Here is a 20,174-nt window from a genome sequence, read left to right as displayed (position 1 = left end):
TCCTTTGAATGCCATTTATGATGATATAGGCAATTTTTTATTTGCACAAAAGCAAAATCAGACAAAATCCAAACCAAGAGCAAAAGAACCAACCCCCCAAAGCAGAAGATAACTGCAGGACGGGGAAGGGTTTGTGTCATGAGATTTTTCCCTTATGATATTAAAGTGTCATCTCTTTTAGGCTGTAAATGCTGTCTTTTTAAGGAGACAATTTCCATATTCTATGGTCTTTTTGTGTGAGGAGATAGAAGGGAGTGAAGCATCCTTTCTGTTCTAATTTTGGAAAATGTATTTACCTTCTCTATTGTTTCCTCTTAAAAAAACCCAATAAAACAAACAAAAAAAACCCCTAACAACCAATCATAATGCCTTATGTGGTGTGCTGCAGAGATAACAATGAGATTGATTTATGGGGATCCCGAAGTTCAGATTCGCCAAGTGGCTCAGGTGCCTGGTTAATGAGTAGACAGCTCCTCAATGGGAGGAGTTTGCTCTTCCTTCTACAGTGTCACTGCCAATCTGAGGAGGTGAAAATCTTCTAAGGTTTATAACTACTGAAATTTTTTTCTTAAAATTCTGTCTACTGGGCTTGCTAAATAGTTGGAGGTCTTCACCTGTTGTTGTTGAATATGTATATGTCTTATAGTGTTGCCTTTGAAATGCACTGTGTTACTGAAACAGAGGTTACTCACTATTTTATTTATGCCTTTTCCCCTTTGTGAGTCTCTTTTGTGGTTCACTCCATAATGTTAGTCTCTTTCTGTGCATCTTGTAGGCACACATTAAAAAGTGATTGAGCAGTTGAATCACATAGTGTTGCACAGTTTGTGACTGGGTGACATGCCAAGGAGGTTATTTAGTGACTAATTTCGAAGGGGAGGAGAAATCGCAGGCTTGTCACGTGGAAAAGTACTTCAGTCTATTGAAACAGCATTGCTTAGATGACCGGATAAAGCAAGATGGCCTGTTGTGAGCAGAGGGAACAAGGAACATTTTCCCTGTTTCGAAACCTTTTCACAGAAGACATGGCTATACAAAATATTATACCATAGACCAAGGATTGGGATTCAAGACTGAAAACAAAAAGTGCTTTATTAGATGACGTGGAACCAAATGTTCATCTCACTGCTGTAGCCATTTGAGTGATTTCCTTAAGAAACAGTAAGTGACTTTAATTATTTTAGAGCAAAGATCTTATCAAAGATTGTTTTATTGGTCCGTAGGCAACAATGTTGTCTAAGTGTGTAGTAAGAGTGCTAATGTTTTAAACAGTGAAAACAAATACTCAGGGTAGCACCAGGATAGCTGAAGAAATTATGCCCAAAGAGCAGACTGTGTAGGATTTGGTCTGAAAACTCTCCTCTCTGCTTGTTTGCATGATCCATCTTCAGCATGCACATTGACTTACAGGCAAGGTGAAGCCTTGAATCAAACATTATTTTTGATATTACCATTACATTTGTTTTGTGGTTAGCTTAGAATTTTATGGATCTGTTTTACATTCAGTAAAAAGTGAACTAGGTATTCTTTGTTTTCCCCATGGGAGCTTTAGGATATGGTATGAATTAAACTTATATGTAGTCAGGGATATAAAAGGACATACAGAGACATGTAAAATACCTTGAGGTAGAACATTTGGATCACTGTAGGGACTGGATTCATACACAAGTGTGCATTAAACATATATGTATAAAATAAGGGAGAATAATGTTAAGAATGTGTTTGATGCTCTATGGCATGGCAAGGGAAATGATGCTGTGTCTGAGCTTCAGGTCAGTGTATTGGTAACCACAGTATGGTGTCCTAAAAATTCTGCTTTTGAGGATCAAATAGTGCTTTTGCCATAACCTCTGTGCACACCTGCACAACTGGGAGAAAGATGTGGGGACTGGATGTCACAGTGATATTGAGTAGTGTGGTGACAACACCTGATTATGATTCACTCAGGATGCCTCCTTTCTGGAGGGTCATGTTTATGTTCTCTAAATTCCACCTCCTAAGATAGGGAGCATCATCTTCTGGTTCTCCTATTTTCTTCATGTCAGCTTCTAGCTAGCTGAGCCTGGACAAAATAAACAGTAATCTATGAACATAGAAACTGGAGGACTGGATGATTTCACCATCACTAACCATCACAGGCTCATCCTAACAAACATCTTATATTGACTGACTGTGTTGTTGTTTGTCAAGGAAAAGAAAAAAACATGGAATTAAGAGCATAAATGGAAGAAGAAAAACCCAATGATTCCCTTGACAAATCCACCATATTTGTAATCAGTCCCTAGAAAAAGAAAGGTTCTCTTTCATAGATGGTCTGAGTTTTTATCTCAATTCTCCTTTCACCATAATACAGAGATTTTTACAGCTGGGCACATACCGAAACTATACAAAAGGACCTAAAAAACTGAAACCTAGGTGCATGCTAATACTGGGAAATTAATTATAAGTGTTGAGATTTCTTAGGGAGCTCTGCAACTCCTTTTCTGGAAAATTATCCAGGAAAAAAGAATGGAAATATGTGGAAACATGGAAAAATATAGAAAAATGTTAAGAGCAGCAAGCTGGGTCTTGGACTTCCCCATTCATTGGAAGTTTGAACATTTGAAATCAGCTTCATTTTACCAGCATGTGGTCCCCATAATGAAAACCAATTGTGAACCCTGGCAGCTCCTAGAACCATGAACTGTGGGGTCAGATTCAGCTGAGACCAGGTTCCAGCTTAGGCAAGGTCAGTGGTTTCGTGATCTGAAACCTTTTTTTTGGGCATCAGAGGGCCCATTCTTAGCCAAAATTGCCAAGTAAGCTTCTAGTCTGGAAGCATTGCTGAGGAGTGATGGCTGTTGAAACCCCGGCATGTCTCACTGCTCGGTAACCCCAAACTACCGAGCACCCACCCTGCTGAAGAGACCATGGAAGAACTGGGGTCCCTACCCCAGATCAGACTCTGACGAAATTGACCCAGGTCTACAAATCTGGAAAGCCAAAGCTCTAGAGCACTCAAGGGATGTCTGGTAAGAAATAACACCACTGTTGACTGAAATCTGCTGGGTGCTTTTTTCCCAGCTTTTGTCTTTACTGAAGTTTTTATGAAACGTTTCAGCTCTCTTGGATTAGAGTTGTCTGCTGAAAGTACATGTCATTGGAAAGTTCCTGACCAGAAACAGCTAAAAGTTATGCTAATGTGTTTGAAGTTTTCAAATATGGCGTCAAGCAGCTGGAGGAACCCACAACTGCAACCAGCATGATTTTTTTTTCTGTAATGACCCAACAGAATGGGGAAATTTATAGGAACTAGAAGGCATTCTATGAGAAAGCAAGAACAGACAAGTGTGACAGCCTCTCAGTGATGTGTGATTTGGCTTCAGACAGATAGTTTTTATACAGATACTTAAAATTTTCATTTAACTGTTTACCAATTCTGTAATTTTCAAGTGCTCTTTTTTGTATTGTAAATTATCTTATTTTAGAAATACTAAAACTGTATAGAAGTGTTTGGGTTTTTTCAAAAGTGGATTTGTGCTTTCAGCTCTCCAAATTCAACTGGAATGAAAGATCAGTCATGACAGAAGTGTTATCATATAGTGCAACTAATGGTGAAGCTGAGCGGTTTGGACAACTAGTACAGTAAAGCTGTCAATTTATTTTTATGAAAAAGAACAAACTTGTGGATTCTATTGTTGTTGGATTGAGGGTTCTTTAATTAAGTCTTTCCTCATTAGAAAAGTGAAGGATTGCCTTACTTTTTAGAGGATTTTTTTTTCTGTTGAGCAATTTTCATAAAAGATCTCTTTACAAACAGTTTAATTTATCAGTTTTGTATCAGTACTTAGTGTTTCTGTAGCTTTTTCATCATAGACTCCAAGGTCTCAATATAATTCTTTGCAGGTGTCCTGTGTTTACTGTTGGGTGAGCCAGCTTGAGGAGCATAGGTGCACTTTCCTCAGGGAAATGCAGGGTGTCAAAGGGAGAGTAAGAAAAATAATAGCTTCACATGGCTGAGAGGTGATTAATGGAGTCTCTTGGGAACTCCTCAGTGTCTCCAAGAGGGTGCATGGGTAACCTCCATCTCAGGAACATGGTCTGTGTAGGTATTTTGGCAGTCTGAAAAACTTGGGGCAAAGCCAATTGCTGCTGTGTTGTCTGGTGATGTAGAGGAGGCCTAGGAGAGTAGTGGGAAGGGCTGCCAGGTCAGAAACTCTGGCCTACTTTTCCCTTTGCCCGAGTTCCACTCTGACATCTTAGCAGATAATGGCTTGAGTCAGGCTGTATGTCTGGTATCCAGCTGCACGGTGAGCTGAAGGGTTGGAGTGGTGCTCATGAGTCAGCGGCAGGCTTGGTGCCGGGTGCTGGCTGGCATTGCCCTGGTGCGTGCGCAGGCACAGCTCCGCGTGCCCTGTCTGCTGGATGCAGAGGGACTGGCTCTGCTTGTCCTCTCTGTGAGCCACCAGGAGCAAGACTCCTTGTACCCACTCGGGTGGATGGATAACTGGTTTGCTGACTTTGTGCAACAGATATTTTCAAAATCTAGCAAGTTACTCAGTGTGCCAATAAGCTTTGAAATAAAGAACATAGCTGGTTTTATATAATGTTGACTCTTTAGTATATAGAGATCCTGTTTAAAAAATTATCAAAATCTGTATCTTACAGTCTTAAGTCTTGTTAGACTGACCAAAAACCTCCACAGGAGATGTTTAAACATAGTGTAATCTTTTTTGCTATAGAAAGTGAGAGATTCTCAATGATGTGGTTTTCCCTCAAATGTTTTATATGGAAATGGTTGCTAGCTGTTAGCCATATTTTAACCAAAGGATTGATAAGACAAGTTTCCATTTCAAGGGTGTAAGTTCTGTAGGCAGTAAGAACAAGGAAGAGAGCTATGTGCTAAAGAAAACCACACCCTCAGGCAAACATATTACATGGCTGCAGTCGAAAAGCACATGATCCTGTCCTTTCTCTAAAAAATCTTCCTCTTGCCCTCAAAGCAATTGTTTGTGACAGCACCCGTTATTTAGAGGCTCAGATAAACCCAATATCCTCTTTCTCTGTCCCTGAGTCATGCCAAGTGGCTCAAGATAGCCTATGTAGAAGAATATGGGGTTTAATGAGCAACATGGGGGTTTTGTGGTGAAGGATGGAAGACAAAAAACAGCGCAGAAAGTGAGATATATATGAGAGAGAGTAGTGTGCCTAGGCTGTCACACCAAAGGGGTACAGATGAGAAGCAAGAAAAGACCATCCTTCACATTTTTAAACTTACCATTAGCAAAGAATCTGGAGAGGAAATACCAACCATGTGGCAGAAGACACTGTAATCCACCGGGTGAAGCTGTCTGGCTCCTGGGAGCCAGCTCAGATCCCTGCCCAGCCCACATGCCCTGGTGAATCTTTCCTGGGCACCCTGGACTCTCTGGCTCCAAAAGTCTCCCCTTTGGTACACTCCACCCAGGGCCTGAGTCCTGGCTTAAAACAGCAGGTGAACTTTTCAGAAAGGGGTTGGGTGCCCAGGTGTTTGTGCCCTGCCCAGCCCAAGGGAGCCTTTATTGAGGCTGTGTACACCAAGTGCTATATTAAAGCAAAAGTAAATAATGTTATATACATCAGTACTCAGACACAAGATTTTGAGCAATAGTCCCATATTCAAATTCTTTTCTGTCTTAAAGTATTCCATCTAAATGATGTTAAGGTGGAAAATAGTAATTTTTCTTATGACAGATTGCTTTGACTTATGAGAAATTAATGAGCATATACAGGAATATGAAGTCCAGAAGCAAGGGGAAGTTAAAGCTTTCAAATCTTCCCACGGAGGTTTTCTCCTCTCTGCAAGGTAACATTGGAATTTTCCTCTCACTGCAACCCAGCATATCCTAGTGGCTGTGGTTTCTTTGACAGATACTATTCCATCTGTTGTAGCTTTATCTGAAGCGACTAAACAGGGCATGGTGTAGCTTGTACAGTAGAAATCTAGGAGCATTTTCTTTCTCTGTGTTCTTCTCTTGGTATAAAACATCTGCATTTGCCTGTCCCTGAAGACATGATCCTAAAGCTGCTCAAGTCAGTAGGAGTTGTTTTGTTCTGCTGGCCCAGAGCCAGAGGCAGTACACACAATATGGCTTAGTACGTTGCAGTGTTTCTTCAAGCCAATAGAAAATATGTTGAATTCCCTCTTACAAAGCGATTAATACTGTTTAGTTATATTTTAATTATGTCTTATTTTAAATTCCAGACTAGATTAATTCTCTGTGCAAATGAAAAAATTATGCCATGTTCTTGTTTGGCTTCATAATTTTTGTCTGGCTCATAAAAGGCCTATCCCAGTGCACACCTTTGTTCTGTTCCACTTATTTATTATTGCTGTGGCCACAATCAGGTTATCTCCTTTCTTCTGATACCTGATTCTCCAGACTGTTGATCTCCAGCCCTGGGGGACGTCATTTCTAATTCCTGAGTGCAGAACCTGCTGTGATAAGAACAGCTATTGTTTATATACTAACACTGCAATTCCCTTACCAGTGGAAAAACCTGTGGTGGGGCAGGAATAATCTCTTGCTTCATCTGCCATGGATCACTGTAACTTCAATGAATCCAGTCACATTATCAAAGCAAGGAGTGAGAGGGGAGAAAAATTGTGTAGATTTCAGATCAGCAACATCCAATGTACATTATTTTGTGTTCTGTAACTTTAGGAATGTGGAGTCAGGCTTGGTGATACACAGTTTTCTACAATCCCTTGGAGGTAATGGAGAGGGAGGCTGAAACTGTCAGCATGAATTTTAGAAACTATACATTTTTTTCCTATGTAGTTGGTCCTTAGCTGAATTTTTCATTTCCCTCTTCATCCGCCTTAGCCCAAGGGCACCAGAGCAGGCACATGATGCTTTCTAGAGGGAGAATTTCTCCTGTCTGTCATTGATAGTGTTCAGCCATCTAGAGAGGTCATGGTTGTCAGAGTGAGATTCTACACTCTCAAAAGCACAGGTATCCATTGCAGATTTTTGCCAAGGCCTCTCTTAACAAAGCACTAATACATTTGGACTGGCAGTTTCTCGTTTCTTTTCCTTGCTTGCTCGTTCCTTACTGCTGCTTACAAAACTATGATAAAATGTTCAATGGCTTTCTGAGCGTGTGCTCCACAAACCCTCTGAATCACTCTTATCTTTGCAATGGCACATGTTACATAGGGTCAAACTGTTTTCATATAACTTGACTATGTTGTAGTCAATTAATGTGTGGGTTTTTCTTCTATGCTTTGTGTATCCTTTGTGTAATAAAGACCATATCAAGTCATTAAAAACTTAAATCCTGCACTGAAGAAAATGACCAATTAGTTGTAATATTTATTTTTCTTGTCTAAGGACTTCAGGTATGTTTGTGATGCCAGAGCATCAGCATTTTTATCCTGCTTTGGCAGCAGGGAACTCTAGCCTGTGTGTCTGATCAATAAACTGTTTGAGTCTGTCACTGGCTACATGTACTTGAAACACGTGGCACCGCAACCTCTGATTTCAGCTTCAGTAGCTGTGAATATCAGATTAGGGTGAGAAGGTATTTGCATAAGTAAAAGCATTTTTAAACTGCTCATATTCCTGTAACATACAGCCCATTTTATTGCTGTTTATAGTTGTTATTTTCATTAGGCACTGAGGTCCCAAAATGTTTTATTTATGCAGATGTAAAATTATTTTGTCTTGAGGGTTTGTTTTTATTTCCTAATTTTCCATAGACAACCCACATCATGTTTTGCTCATTCAGTAATTTTATATCTTCTGTGTTTTTCCTTTTCTTTCCAGATGCAGAGGGAAATTGCTTATACGGGACGAGACGGCCCAAGTGGTTCCCGCCCTGGATCTGCCACACACCCTCTGCATGTGATGCCCAGCTCTCCACCCTCCACCCCAGTGCCCCACTCCATGCCTCCCTCTCCGTCCAGGATTCCCTATGGTGGGGGCCGGCCCATGGGTGTGCCAGGCAATGCCACCATCCCCAGGGACCGGCTTTCCAGCGTGCCAGCCTCGCGCTCTATATCACCCAGCCCAAGCGCCATTTTGGAGAGACGGGACGTGAAGCCAGATGAGGACATGAGTAACAAAAACCTTACCCTGGTCCGAAATGAAAGTCTGTACGGCGACCCCTACTTGTTTCACGAGGGGAGGATGAGTGTGGCTGCACCACTCCCTGGACACCCCCTTGATGTCCCCGATCACATCGTAGCCTACCATCGCAGTGCCATGAGGTCATCGAGCACTTACTGCAACCCCTCTATGCAGCCTGAAATGCTGGAGCAGTCCTTGTACAGACAAAAGTCACGGAAGTACCCGGAGAGCCATTTGCCCACTCTTGGCTCTAAAACACCTCCAGCCTCACCCCACAGGGTGGCTGACATGAGAATGATCGATATTCATCCTCACCATGGCCCTCACATTCCTGCCCACACCCTCCAGCCTGACAGGTCTTCCCCCAGCCGCCAGTCCTTCAAAAAGGAGCCAGGACCGCCCATGTTTGCGGATGCAAAAGCACGGAGTGCTGTCGGCCTCTCGGGCATGGCCGAAGCAATGCCCTCTCCCGTGGACAAGCAGGCCTTTGGCTATGGGTCACCCACTATGCCCAAGGATAAGGAGACAAGGTAAGGCAGAGCTGGGGCTTAATTTATGCAAATGAGAAACGTTCCTAATCTGCACATCCTTTGTCGTTTAAGACTCAGGGGACAATGTAATGTGTAGGAGGCTGCTGCACCCGGCTGCAGTGTTTATTAGCTGCCTGTCAAGGTAGTTAGTAATTTAGAGGAGATGTGACACCATTCATTATTAATTTGAAAGTGTTGCCAACCCATGATGAATCCCTAGTTATTTTCATTTGTGTAAATTTCAGTCATTGGAAAAAATATAATAAAATAAAATGATTAACTGGGATTTTTCTTTCCAGACAGCCAGATCATGTTACAAGAACAAATGATGTTCTGTTCCTGCTAATAAGGGAATATATTTCACCCCCATTAAGAATGACACTCTGATATTACAATTTTGGTTCTTTATGAAGTGAAGTTTTTCTCATCTAGTGTTAGGAAATGGGAAGAATTTATCATTACTGTCTTATCTCCAGTAGAACATTAATTTGCATAAAAATAGGACAGTTGTTTACAATAATGTTCCGTGAGGGGAAACTGCTGAGAAAAGCAAGTCTGTTCCAGGGAAGAAATTGAAACACGAATGCTGTTCCCAATGATTTTTCCAGCATCACAAGTAGTTGGTGACCTGACTGTTGTTAACTTCTGTGCAATGGCAATGATGACAATGATCTCTCCTGTCTTTTTGAGGACCAGATTTACACAAAGGTCTGTGAAAGCTTTTCCTGCCATAGACCCTGCCCTGGGAGAAAAAAAATCATTACATGGCCAGGCGGTTGCTTTGTATTTATATGAGCTGTGTTAATCTCTAGCGTATTGTTTGTGCTGTTAACTTTTATAGAGCTCTTTAGGGAAGTGAAGATGAATAGCTGGAAAATGCTGAGCTCACAGAGGCCAAAGGTAACTGCTGACTGCCTTAACCACTGGGAAGATACGGAGCTTCATACAGACCCCAGGCTTCCCCTCTATCTGAGCAACTTGCTCAATAATTAGTCACCTCTTACCATGCTTGGCCAGAAAAAAAAGTGGGTCCACTGGTGGGGAAAAACTGGAAGAAAATAAAGAAAATCAGCCACCCACAAAAATTACAGGCTTATAGCTTGGTAGACACAAGAGTACAAGTTAGGGCATATTACAATCTAAGATCAGTGAGATCTGATTTTTATGTATCTGTTTCCAAGAGAAAGTTGCAGGTATCTGAAATTTCATTTCAAGCTACCATTATTAAAGCTAGGAAATTATTTGAAGGAAATTTGCCAATTTTAATCCATTTACAGATTGAAAATTTTACAAAGTTCATGATAGGGATTAAAAATAAGGAAGGACACCAAAAACTTTTTTTTTATGGGCAATTTTCTGTCTTCCCACTGGGCATCTCAGCTGTTCACTCAGCTACACAGATATGCACAAGGCTGTGTTTGTGAATGGATAGAGAGCAACTACACAGATAGTTCTACAGCTCCTTAAAAGGGAGTTTTGCACCAGGAGTTTTAATCCCGGTCCCAGAATATATCAACAATGAAGAAAACAGTATTTGCATACTTGCACTTCCATATAAATACAGGACCCTAAAATTCAGCATGGTGTGTATTAGTCACATGGCACTGAAAGAATAATTTTGAAAGCTGTCTTTATGTGTTGTGGTTTTTTTCAACCTTGAGGAAGTGTGACTTTCTAAAAAGTAATTGTAAATACCAAAACCAATTCGTGCAAATTGGTGTGTTTTCTAACAAATCTGCAATATTAAGAATTGGGTTTGATTTCTACAAACACAAAATGCTCTAAGCTGTAATTTTGCTTTGTAGTGATTTTGTAAACTTTGAAAGCAAACACTGTTTAAACTGTACTAAACCAAACAAGGGGTTATCCATGTTGAGGTGCTCTTTTCCTGCTTCAGCAGGGGCTGAATTGTTACCAGGTTGTTATGGATACCTGAAGGGTGATGTGTATAATGGCAGACAGGTATCCCCTGCCTTGTTGTGTAGGACTTAGAGTTTACACCCCTAAACAGTATGGGCTTGCTTCTGTGAGTAAGAACATTTTTGGGATTGGAGAAATAGGGCTGAATTCATTCTCTTCCAGGCATGGTAAAATGAGGTGTATGCTGCTCGCTTGTGTATGTTACTACTTGCTGAGGCCAAGAGCCTAAAAGCCAGGCCACAGAGAGCACATAGTAGTGTGTTCAGTCAGCCTGCATGCAGAGGTGTCAGCTGTGGGCAGACAGAGCAGCTCTTAGCCTTGGAGGTGCTGAGGAGAGAGGTCTTACGCATCTGTGCACTGTGGCAAGACAGACTCCCCTGATTCATTCAGGAGCAGGTTGAGGACCCTGCAGGCAACAAACGCATCATCTCAGCACTGTTGTTGCTTTAGTCCCTAGTGGACTGTGCTGAGAGCAAAGAAAACATCTCTTGTGTCATATCTTTGTGGAAATTACCTTCAAGTAGTGCTGTCACAACCTCAGGACAATGCAAGTTTAAATATAAGTCAGAGGAAGATTGAAATGGATAGTGACAATGTCAGAAGTAAAACTGAATCTCTCTTCCCATCGCAGTTTTCCTTCAATTTTTACAGTCCAAGGCTGAACTGGGATATCTCTGTACTTTATCAGAATATGTTGGCTACTTACACCAGACAAGACCTCTCATTGACTGGATCCTGGTTTTGTTGAAGAAAATAGTTCCATTACCTTTGGAACATTAACTGCAGCAGATTTGGATCTATGAGAGATGAAAACTGGTATTTCTGAGCTCTTCTTTTGGAGTTTCCCATTTTAGTTTGACACTGCAGAAGCCAGTTTCATCAAGCCTGTTACTTAAGGCAGAGTTGAGGGGGATTTAATTGCTTCATGTAGGGCTTTCTTGTAACTGCTTTACCTCGGTTATTTCCAAGATAGCTGCTTCTGTGGTATAAAGCATTGAATAAATTCTTGCAGTTAATTCATTTACCAGAAGAGTTCCTCCTAAAGCTTTACTTTACAACAGTAAATAAAATAAGATAGTGTTCATGTGCAGAAAAATATTAGAAGTTATAACAGTTTGCAGGATTTCACCTTCAAAGGTGAAAAAATGCTGAAATCTCTTAAATCTGAAGTCTACTGGAAGAATGAGTAAATTTTTGTGAGTGAGCATGAGTTGTTTAAACAGTGATTTGCTGTCATGTTTTTGGATGGCTCATTTTTTGTAGCTTGTGGGACATTTCTGGAAGTTACTATGGGCCAAGCAGATGTTTAAATGTTGATAAATTGGAAAAGAAGCTGTTTATCCAAAAGTGCATTAAATTAAATGCTGTTTAACTTTAAATCTTTGCATTTATAACACGTTGCAAAATTCTAGGTTATTTGATAGTGCTAAATATGTATATAATAAATGCTGCTACTCCTTAAACAGCAAGATAACTCTAGAATATTTTTCCTCCAAAAGCATTTTAGGGGTGTACTGTGGTTCTCTTCTGCCTGAACACAACTTTTGTCCTCTACTTCTTATGCCATACTAGTGAGAGAAGATGATAGTTGGACTGAGCAAAAAATGTGATCACATTTTTGGCTCATGGCTTGCAGTTCAAGACTAAAGTGTAATGGCCATGTGTAGATTATTAGATACTGTTCCCTCCACAAAACCACTTTATTGTTTAATATGTTGAAGTATGGATGGACTCTATGCTTTGGGAAGAATGACCTTGCTTTGTAAAGGCATGGACAGTGAGAGACTCCGTCAACAATGCACTGAGGAGTGTGTAAGGGAGGCTTTGCACATACACCCTCTCAGACACTTTCCACAGGGTCAAAACTGCATATTGCTCGGTGAAAGGTGTTGAATAACCAGGCAGAAAAAGATGAAGTCCAATGACCAATACGGGATGGAAGAAAGGTAAACTGTATTTTGTCTTCTTTCTGTTAGAGGAAGATGAGATGCAGGCTCTGGGATAAGAGTTGTCAAATAGTGTAACAGCTGGTGTGCTTCAGAGCTTCTTTTTTAGCTTCAAGATGTAGAAGGTTTAAGTTTAATCTTCTTCTTAGAAGACTGAAATATTCACCTGTGTGAATCCTTCTGTGGGAAGAAAGCAGAATACAGAAGAGTTCTGCTGATCCTTGGGTTCCCACCCTTCCAGGACACCCACTCATCTGTTTGGGGGGAATTTGGGATAAAGTCTGACTAAGACACCTTCACTTGATTCTAGGAAATCCATTGGGAAAGCCAACCTACTCCTGTTTCCTTTCTTTTTCCAGTGAGATTAAAAAAAAAAATTATAATGAAATGTTTCTATCATAGGGTAATATAGAAAGAAATGTGTATTTCTCTGTGTCTGACCCCCCTTTTCATGGCTTCATTTGGAGTTTAACTATAAAATATGAAGTCATTGAAAATGTTTTCTCCAGGAAGGTGTGCCAGTCAGTTCATGGTGCAGATTTGGTGTTTTGAGTACATCTGTTGTGGGTGATGTGCTGCACAGCCTGGGGTTGGACAGGAACATGAATGAACAGTTGCACAGACCAGTTTTATTCTGTGTCTGTATGAAGTATCTTCTCAGTGATGTGAATATTAAAGATGTCCCCAGGAAAGGGAGCTAACATGCAAGTAACGTCATGCTTAAATAGCATTGCTGTGACAAGTGGATACCAATTCAGCAATATGCTGTACCCCTTCTTGGAATTACTTCCAGTTAACTGGAGTAGAAGGAATAATGTGAAACATCAGTGAAGCTGTAAGGAAGAAATCTGGTGATGAAATCTGATGTATCCATGCACAGTCTCCAGAAGAGCAAGGGCTTGCATTGGTTCTGCTGAATTTGGTGAACGAGATACTAAGGCCAGGCCCCAGTTCCTGGACATGCCCAGAGCCAGAGCTGTGGGTCAGGCTGCTGGGGAGAAGAGGGCTGGTAAGTGGCCTGTCCCTGCCTTCCTGGCCAAGCTCTGTGAGAAGCCAAAGCCAAGTCTGACAGAGAAGCTGGGCGTCGCTTCTGACCTTGTTGCCTCCTTTCCTCCCCCACCATGGTGCCACCTCTGACTCTCCCAGCATTCACAGGAAAACAATGTGAAACAATGCCTTTCTGTGCTCGGGTTGATAAAATAGCCATTTCTTTCCCAGCTGCTGTAAAAGGGACCCTCCCTGCTCTTCCTGGGTGGTGGACAGATGCAGCTTTACCTGGGAAATTAATCTCTGAGCAGAGAGCGTTGGCTCTTCTCAGGCTACCACCCTTCTCGTAGCAGCAAGCAGAGGCATCGCTTTGTTGTGTTCTGCCTGACCCTCTGTCCTAGTGCTCCACATCCTGGCCTGCCCTACGTCACTGGGGTGCCAGCCTGTCCTGTGCCCTGGGAACCTTGGTCTTTCCTATGTCGCTGGAGTGGCAGCCTGTCCCATGCCTGGGAACCCTGGCCTGCCCCATCCATTGGACTCTGGCCAGCCCCGTGCAGGCAGAGCTGCTGGGACAGGCTGTTCCCACCTTCCCCCTCCCAGCAGTGAGCACAGCCAGGGGTAGAAAACATGCTGAGAACCAAAAATGTACAATTTTTTTCATGGCAGTGCTGGCATCCCTGATAGACCCTGGCCTGGCACAGCCTGAGGAGAGCATCTTTTCTCTCCTGCAGCAGAGGCTGCTCTAGCCCTTCACAAGGAAGTTGGAGGCAAAGGGGTCGACCGCAGATCCTGCCCCTGCTCTTCTGGGGCCTTGTGGTGACAGAACTGGGCCACCAGCCCTCCAAGCACATCAGCCCAGGTTGTGGCCCCACCACCAGGCCATCCACATCCCTCCCTGTGCATGCTGGAATGCACTGCCTCCCACCACCTTCAGTCCGACCGCCTCTGAAAATCAGGTTGTTTTCTTTAATGCCTAAAAGGCACCTCCTTTCAGACACCTGTTTTTGAAATGTTTAGTGCTAATGGCCATAACAAGTCTGGGTATTACAGTGAAATGATTACAGGAAAAATCTGCCTTGTTTCTAACAGAGTAACTCCAGAGCACACGTAAATTCTTCACATTCTTAATGCTTTTACCATATGAAAAATAATGTGTTCTGTGCAATTGATTCCAGTATTTCATTCATTTTTCATCATCTCCTATCTTGGAACATCCCTCTCCCTCTTAACAACATACTTTCCTAGATTTCATGGCAAAGGACATGATCAGCTCCGTGTTGCCATAATATCCTTTGAAGCAGAAAATTGTTTCCAGATTATCTAATGTGGGATGAAAAAAACATCATATTTATGGATTGGTAAAACAGATAGACTTCCAGTTGAGTTTAGTTCCAGGAAGGTTTTGTGATGATTATCTGGGAAAAAAAATGTTTTCATTATTAAGTGTCAAAAATGCTTCATTAAAGTTTTTTAGACTATATTTATCCCTGGGTTTTCGTACTTGTTTTTGTTCCAAATGTTACTGTAGCCTGCACCAGTTTCTTATTTTAAAACTTGTAATAGTGGAAATTCCGTAACGTAGTTCTTGGTTTGAAATTAATTAAGTCAGATTCACTAGTCTTCTCATCACCCTTCAAAATACCTTTCAACATGCAGACAGAAAAGTAAGAAGCGTGCACTGCATTAAATTGCAGTAAGAACATGTCTGCTGGCTGGGGACTGACTGAGCACTCTCTTCTTCCCTGCTTTTGTCTGTTAGCATCTCATTACTTGTTTTGCTGCCCTGTTTTCTCGACCTCTGGGTGTCTCTGAGTCTCTCCTGGCTATGGTATCTGTGTGCTATCCCAGGAAACCTCATACATACCCCGAGTGTGAATGAAATAATTAGCCAGGATAATCCATCTGGCTGCAAGCAGGGCTGGTTACTTGCTTTGTATCGTGTCAGCTTGCTTTTGGGTGCTGTTGGTACCTATGTTTGAGTTTATATGACTATTATTGATGAATGCTATTGCTTTGGCCAGCAAACAGCAGCTGCAGCTGGGGTGGCCAGTCTGGCTGCTCCCATGTGCACAGGATGCTGCAGTGGTGATGGATGGGCTGTGCAGCACTCTGAGTCTGTGTCTGAGTTTGTCTGTCCCATCTTCTCTCATCAGTCACTGCTGCTGGTCTTAACCACTTGCTTTTTGAGAAGTTTTGTTACCAGTCATCTTCCAAAACCACAGGCTGCTGTTAGAATTTCCTTCTGCATGTCTCCCCACACACTTAACTGCTGTAATAGAGGGATGCCTTTTCAGAAGGTCCCATACTGATGTGTGTCTGTGTTGTGCTGTGTCATTGACGTACTGGCACATGTAGGTAGGCACCTGTGTGAGCAAAAGGCTGGTTTGGAGACGACTGAGGAAGTCCCCTGCTACCTGACTAATATATGCATTTATGCAAACAGATAAACACACAAATGTTAGCCTTCACATCCAAAAAAAAGTTATTGTTCTTGTTTAGTGACCTTTGGTTCCTATGGAAAACACTGAATATACTTACTGTAGTTCTCTATCTCTTTTCTTCTGCTTTTTGGGAATTTCTTGGGATATCTGCATGAAAGAAAATCTGTTTTATTATCATGTTGGCGTACAGTCTGCATTTCATGTCCTGTGCCTCTCTGTCACATTTCTGTCCTTTTCACAGCAGACAGTTGAGACGTCAGGTGCAAAGGATTTGGACTGGAAAGTAGTCAGTTTGGACAGATTAAATGCTTCGCAGAAAAAAATCCTGGGTTTCAGGAAAGTAAAAATAGTAACAAGAAGAAGTGTACAGTCTTTAATCCTTTAACCTTAAGTACAGACAAAACGATTGGCCCAGTGTAGGTAAAAGAGAAAATGCATGTGATGCTGAAAATTTTTTTTCACTAGTTCCAAGAGGCATTAACAAATTGTTTTAGGTGCCTGTCTTGTGAGATCATTAGAAGTTTATTATTTGGTTGTTTGTTTTGTTCTTTATAGCTAAGCAGATTTTTTAAAATTGTCTGTTACTGTGCAAAAGCTGTCCAAACCAAGATGTGGTAAGCTGCTGCAATAAGGTATATGCAAACTGGTACCCAAGGGCCTTTGCACAAGCTCTGTAGTGTCTTTCCAATCCTGTGGTAATCATTCACCTAGAAAAACAAGTCTGAAAGCAAATATATCTGGCTTTAACAAACGGTTCTCTTGTCTTACAGAGAGAGGATACAAGCCATGGAGAAACAGATTGCCAGTTTAACTGGTCTTGTTCAGTCTGCGCTTTTTAAAGGGCCAAATACAAGTAATAGCAAAGATGCTTCTAGGTAAAAACAGAATTCATCTGTAACGATTTTAGTAATCAATCAACAAAAATATATTTGAATGTAATAGTAAAAAAAAAAAATCCTGAATGGTCAATCATTTTTAAATTTCTTTATCATCTCCATGAGAATGCTAGGCAGAGAGGAAGAATATGCCAAATGATAGATGGAGATTAACTGCATTACTCTTCTTTGTGATAAAAAGAATTAATGTAGCTACATCTCTGTGCTTTCTACTGCTTATACTCCATTCCTTGCTTAACTTATACTAAAAGGTGATTAAAAAAAAAAACCTGACAAATTACTGGTGATTTAAATTAAAAATATGTATGTTAGACAAGGCCATTTAATTTGTTGAATATAAACTTCACTACAGTTTTAATAGCTAGTAAACTAAAATTAAAATTTTTCTTATTATTACTTAGTGAGAAGATGATGTTGAAAATTGTGTCCAGCAAGAGCAGCGTTGACACTGCAGGTAAGATAATTCACTTTTAATTTACAACTTATTCAGCTATATGAATAGCTCTAACATTACAAACTTCCCAGCTTATGGAAATGTCAAATTTACTTAAATTTCCATAGCTGTACTGTCAGAACTAAAGTTCTAAGTGCAGGATATGGGAGTTGATCACATGTTTAAGAAGGAATTTCTGACAGGTTGAGATGGTATTTGGAATGAATTTCACATCTGTGCTGAATGGTTTAAATGAGATGCAGAGCCTCTGTATCTGGTGAATTTCCCAGTGACTCATCCTGTCTATAGGGTATATATACATACATATATATATAGCTGTCATTAACCCTAGATTTGTCCAGATTGCTGTAGAAGACTAAATATTTAACTCCTTTTCTTGTCACCTGAACTTCTTCTAAGGTCTCTCTGTCACTAGGATACTATGGATGTAATGACATCGAGAAATTCAGCAGTCAGCAAGACAGCACTTTCCCTAATTAAGCCACGTTGATGTGTTACTAATTATTAGCGTGCACCTAAACTGCTCTGAGCAAGCAGCAATTATGAAGCCAGTAGGAGCCTGTCTCGTTTTAGCATCCCACTTGGAGAGCTGTTAAGTGTGTGAAAGATTGAGTTAAGGCCTGTTGTGAAAGAAGATCTCTGTGTGGTTGAAGCTTTTTGTGTATGGGCTGCTGCTGGAGAAGTCCGCAGGGTATGCGTGTGCTTATATGCCTCCTCTTCACCTTTGTCATGTACTGAATGCAAATAAAGGCAGTTCCCTCCTTCCTGGTAGTGCTGTTCCCACAGGGAGGTCTGTGCTCCGGCAGGTAGTAAACCGCACACATTTATTAGCAAACCTATTATGCTCCTAACTAGCCTTTCTGTTGGGGCTGTTAGCTCACGTTCAGGATTCCTGTTTGTCTGGAATTGCAGTGTGTCCTCCTAATAGACAGAAACCAAACTAGACCTGGAAGCGATCAACCACATGGAAGAGAGAAAAAGCTAAAGTCTTGGTACTGAAGCTTTGCTCCCAAGTCACTCTCTGGTGCTGTTCCAACTCTTCCCTTCCTGCTGGCCTCTGGATGGGGAGAGGAATACTTAAAGCTTTGAAGAAATAAGTTGTAATTTTTCAGTTGCAGACAATATGATGAAAAGTCTGTCGTTATTCAAAACAGCTGCAAAATGGTCTTAAGATTTTTCCCTATTGCAGTGTCATTATAGACTGAGAATTTATGGCATTTCCCACTTGCACAGGCTTCACCTCATATAAAGCACTTACGAAACCCTCACAACCAGCACATACAGTGCCTTGTGTTCCTCTTTGTAGTGCATTGCAAACAGCAGCCTCTCTGCTTTCCCTGTGATGGTACCAGTTCAGACAAATACTTGGTGGGGGGCACTGAGTTGGAGGACCTGATCTAAGTGGGCCCTACTTTGAGTGGGAGTTTGGACTTCCAGAGGTCCCTTAAAACCTAAATTATGTAGTGATTTGTGTGTGCACGTGTGAATGTGCTCTCACTTAAATGAGAAGTGGAATAACATTCTTTGGGAAAACAACCTTACGTAAAGCAAAGGCGGGGCTTCCCTGGGAAGTCATGCCCAGCCCACCAGAATAGCATGGTTCATCTGACCAGCAGCCATTTCCTGACACTGTTGTTCCCAAGTACTCCTTGCTCACGTTATCATATGACTGACACATCCCTGAAATTACAACATTACATCTAACAGCTGCGTGTGCAAGCATGGTGGGAGAGATGGAGGGTGGGAAGTGTAATTTACTGTCGAAGGCCAGATCATCATCTGTCGCTTACTGACAGAGAGATTGGCTTTGTCACATGGCCATGTGCCTGTCCAGCATATGAGTAAGGATTCCAGCATTCAGCTTGTGCTATAAAAGCCTTTCTCATCACTTGGGAGAAGGGGATAGGACAGTTGGAACAGCCATGCAGCCAGCAGCTGCAAGGATCCCTATCAGTGCTATAAAGTATAGTTGTAACTCCAGCACCTGCATCCCTATATCCTGTCCTTCCAACATGACTCAGCCACAAAATTAAATTGTAGCAGGTAAGGAAAACAAGGTGTGATGACCCCAGTATACTACAGTATTGTAACCCACAACAGCTATTATTGAAGACTGCCGTATAAAAGAATAGTCTTTTATAATGGAATATTTTGCTTTTGCACCTAGAATTGCTCAGGACATGGTCCAGTAAGTCAGTGCAGTCCAGCTTACTTGAAAATTAGGCGATCTGCCAGAATATGCTACAGAATGTTCCTCCTTTTTTGTGAATCTGCTCGGGTTCAAACATGCCGGCAGGAGCTGGACACTTCTGCTGACCACTGTTTTGTTCTTCAGTTCACCCCAATCTTTATTGAGTATAGCCATTTAGGCAGTCGACTCTCTTACTTTACAATTCCATTTGACAACTGTGCACTGAGATACCAGTTTTAGCAATTTCAAAGACTATTTGAAAGAAAAAGTGGTATAAAATGTTGATTGAACAGTCCTTTCTAGAGCTCTGATAAGCAAAAATGCGAATTGCTTCCCATTTTAAAAAATAAAACATCTGTGCAAGATAGTACTGCGTCATCAATGTTGAACCAACATTGTATTATATAGTATGTGTTCCAATGATAGGACACTTTCATGCAGAAAATAGAGAACTACATCCCTTGGGATGGGAAAGAACCCAAAATTTCTAAACCCTAGATAGCTCTATATAGCTAGATTGTGAATATTCTGGTATGTCATATGAACCAAATTGTTGTTTTTAACATGCTTTTGCTTTGCCAGGCTGTAGAAAGCAGTGGCTTCTTTAGCCCCAAATGTTAAGAACCCTGAAGAAACCCAGCTTTTTCACTGAGGAAAATGAGTCTGTAATGACAATGCTTGTCTGCATCTTTTATTGCTTTAGGCTCAGTTCTTTCATG

The 20,174-nt window shown here is 41.4% G+C and overlaps 1 protein-coding gene across 16 annotated transcripts in view; it reads left to right on the top strand.

Moving 5' to 3' along the window:
* Positions 1-20,174, top strand: part of KIAA1217 (KIAA1217 ortholog) — a 364,593-nt gene that overhangs the window by 306,342 nt on the left and 38,077 nt on the right. For 11 of the 16 annotated variants that reach the window (XM_032101061.1, XM_032101111.1, XM_032101101.1 and 8 more), the window contains 3 exons: positions 7,788-8,620; positions 16,685-16,789; positions 17,212-17,264. In XM_032101061.1, coding sequence (XP_031956952.1) covers positions 7,788-8,620; positions 16,685-16,789; positions 17,212-17,264 — 991 coding nt within the window. Of the gene's footprint in view, positions 1-1,141; positions 1,162-7,787; positions 8,621-16,684; positions 16,790-17,211; positions 17,265-20,174 lie in introns of those variants that run through there. The other 5 variants (XM_032101077.1, XM_032101131.1, XM_032101178.1 and 2 more) reach the window with 2 other exon arrangements.

Source organism: Corvus moneduloides, chromosome 1, assembly GCF_009650955.1.
Source record: "Corvus moneduloides isolate bCorMon1 chromosome 1, bCorMon1.pri, whole genome shotgun sequence".
Taxonomy (NCBI): domain Eukaryota; kingdom Metazoa; phylum Chordata; class Aves; order Passeriformes; family Corvidae; genus Corvus; species Corvus moneduloides.
Note: the sequence above shows the minus strand (reverse complement) of the source record. Positions and strands in the feature narration are given on the sequence as shown.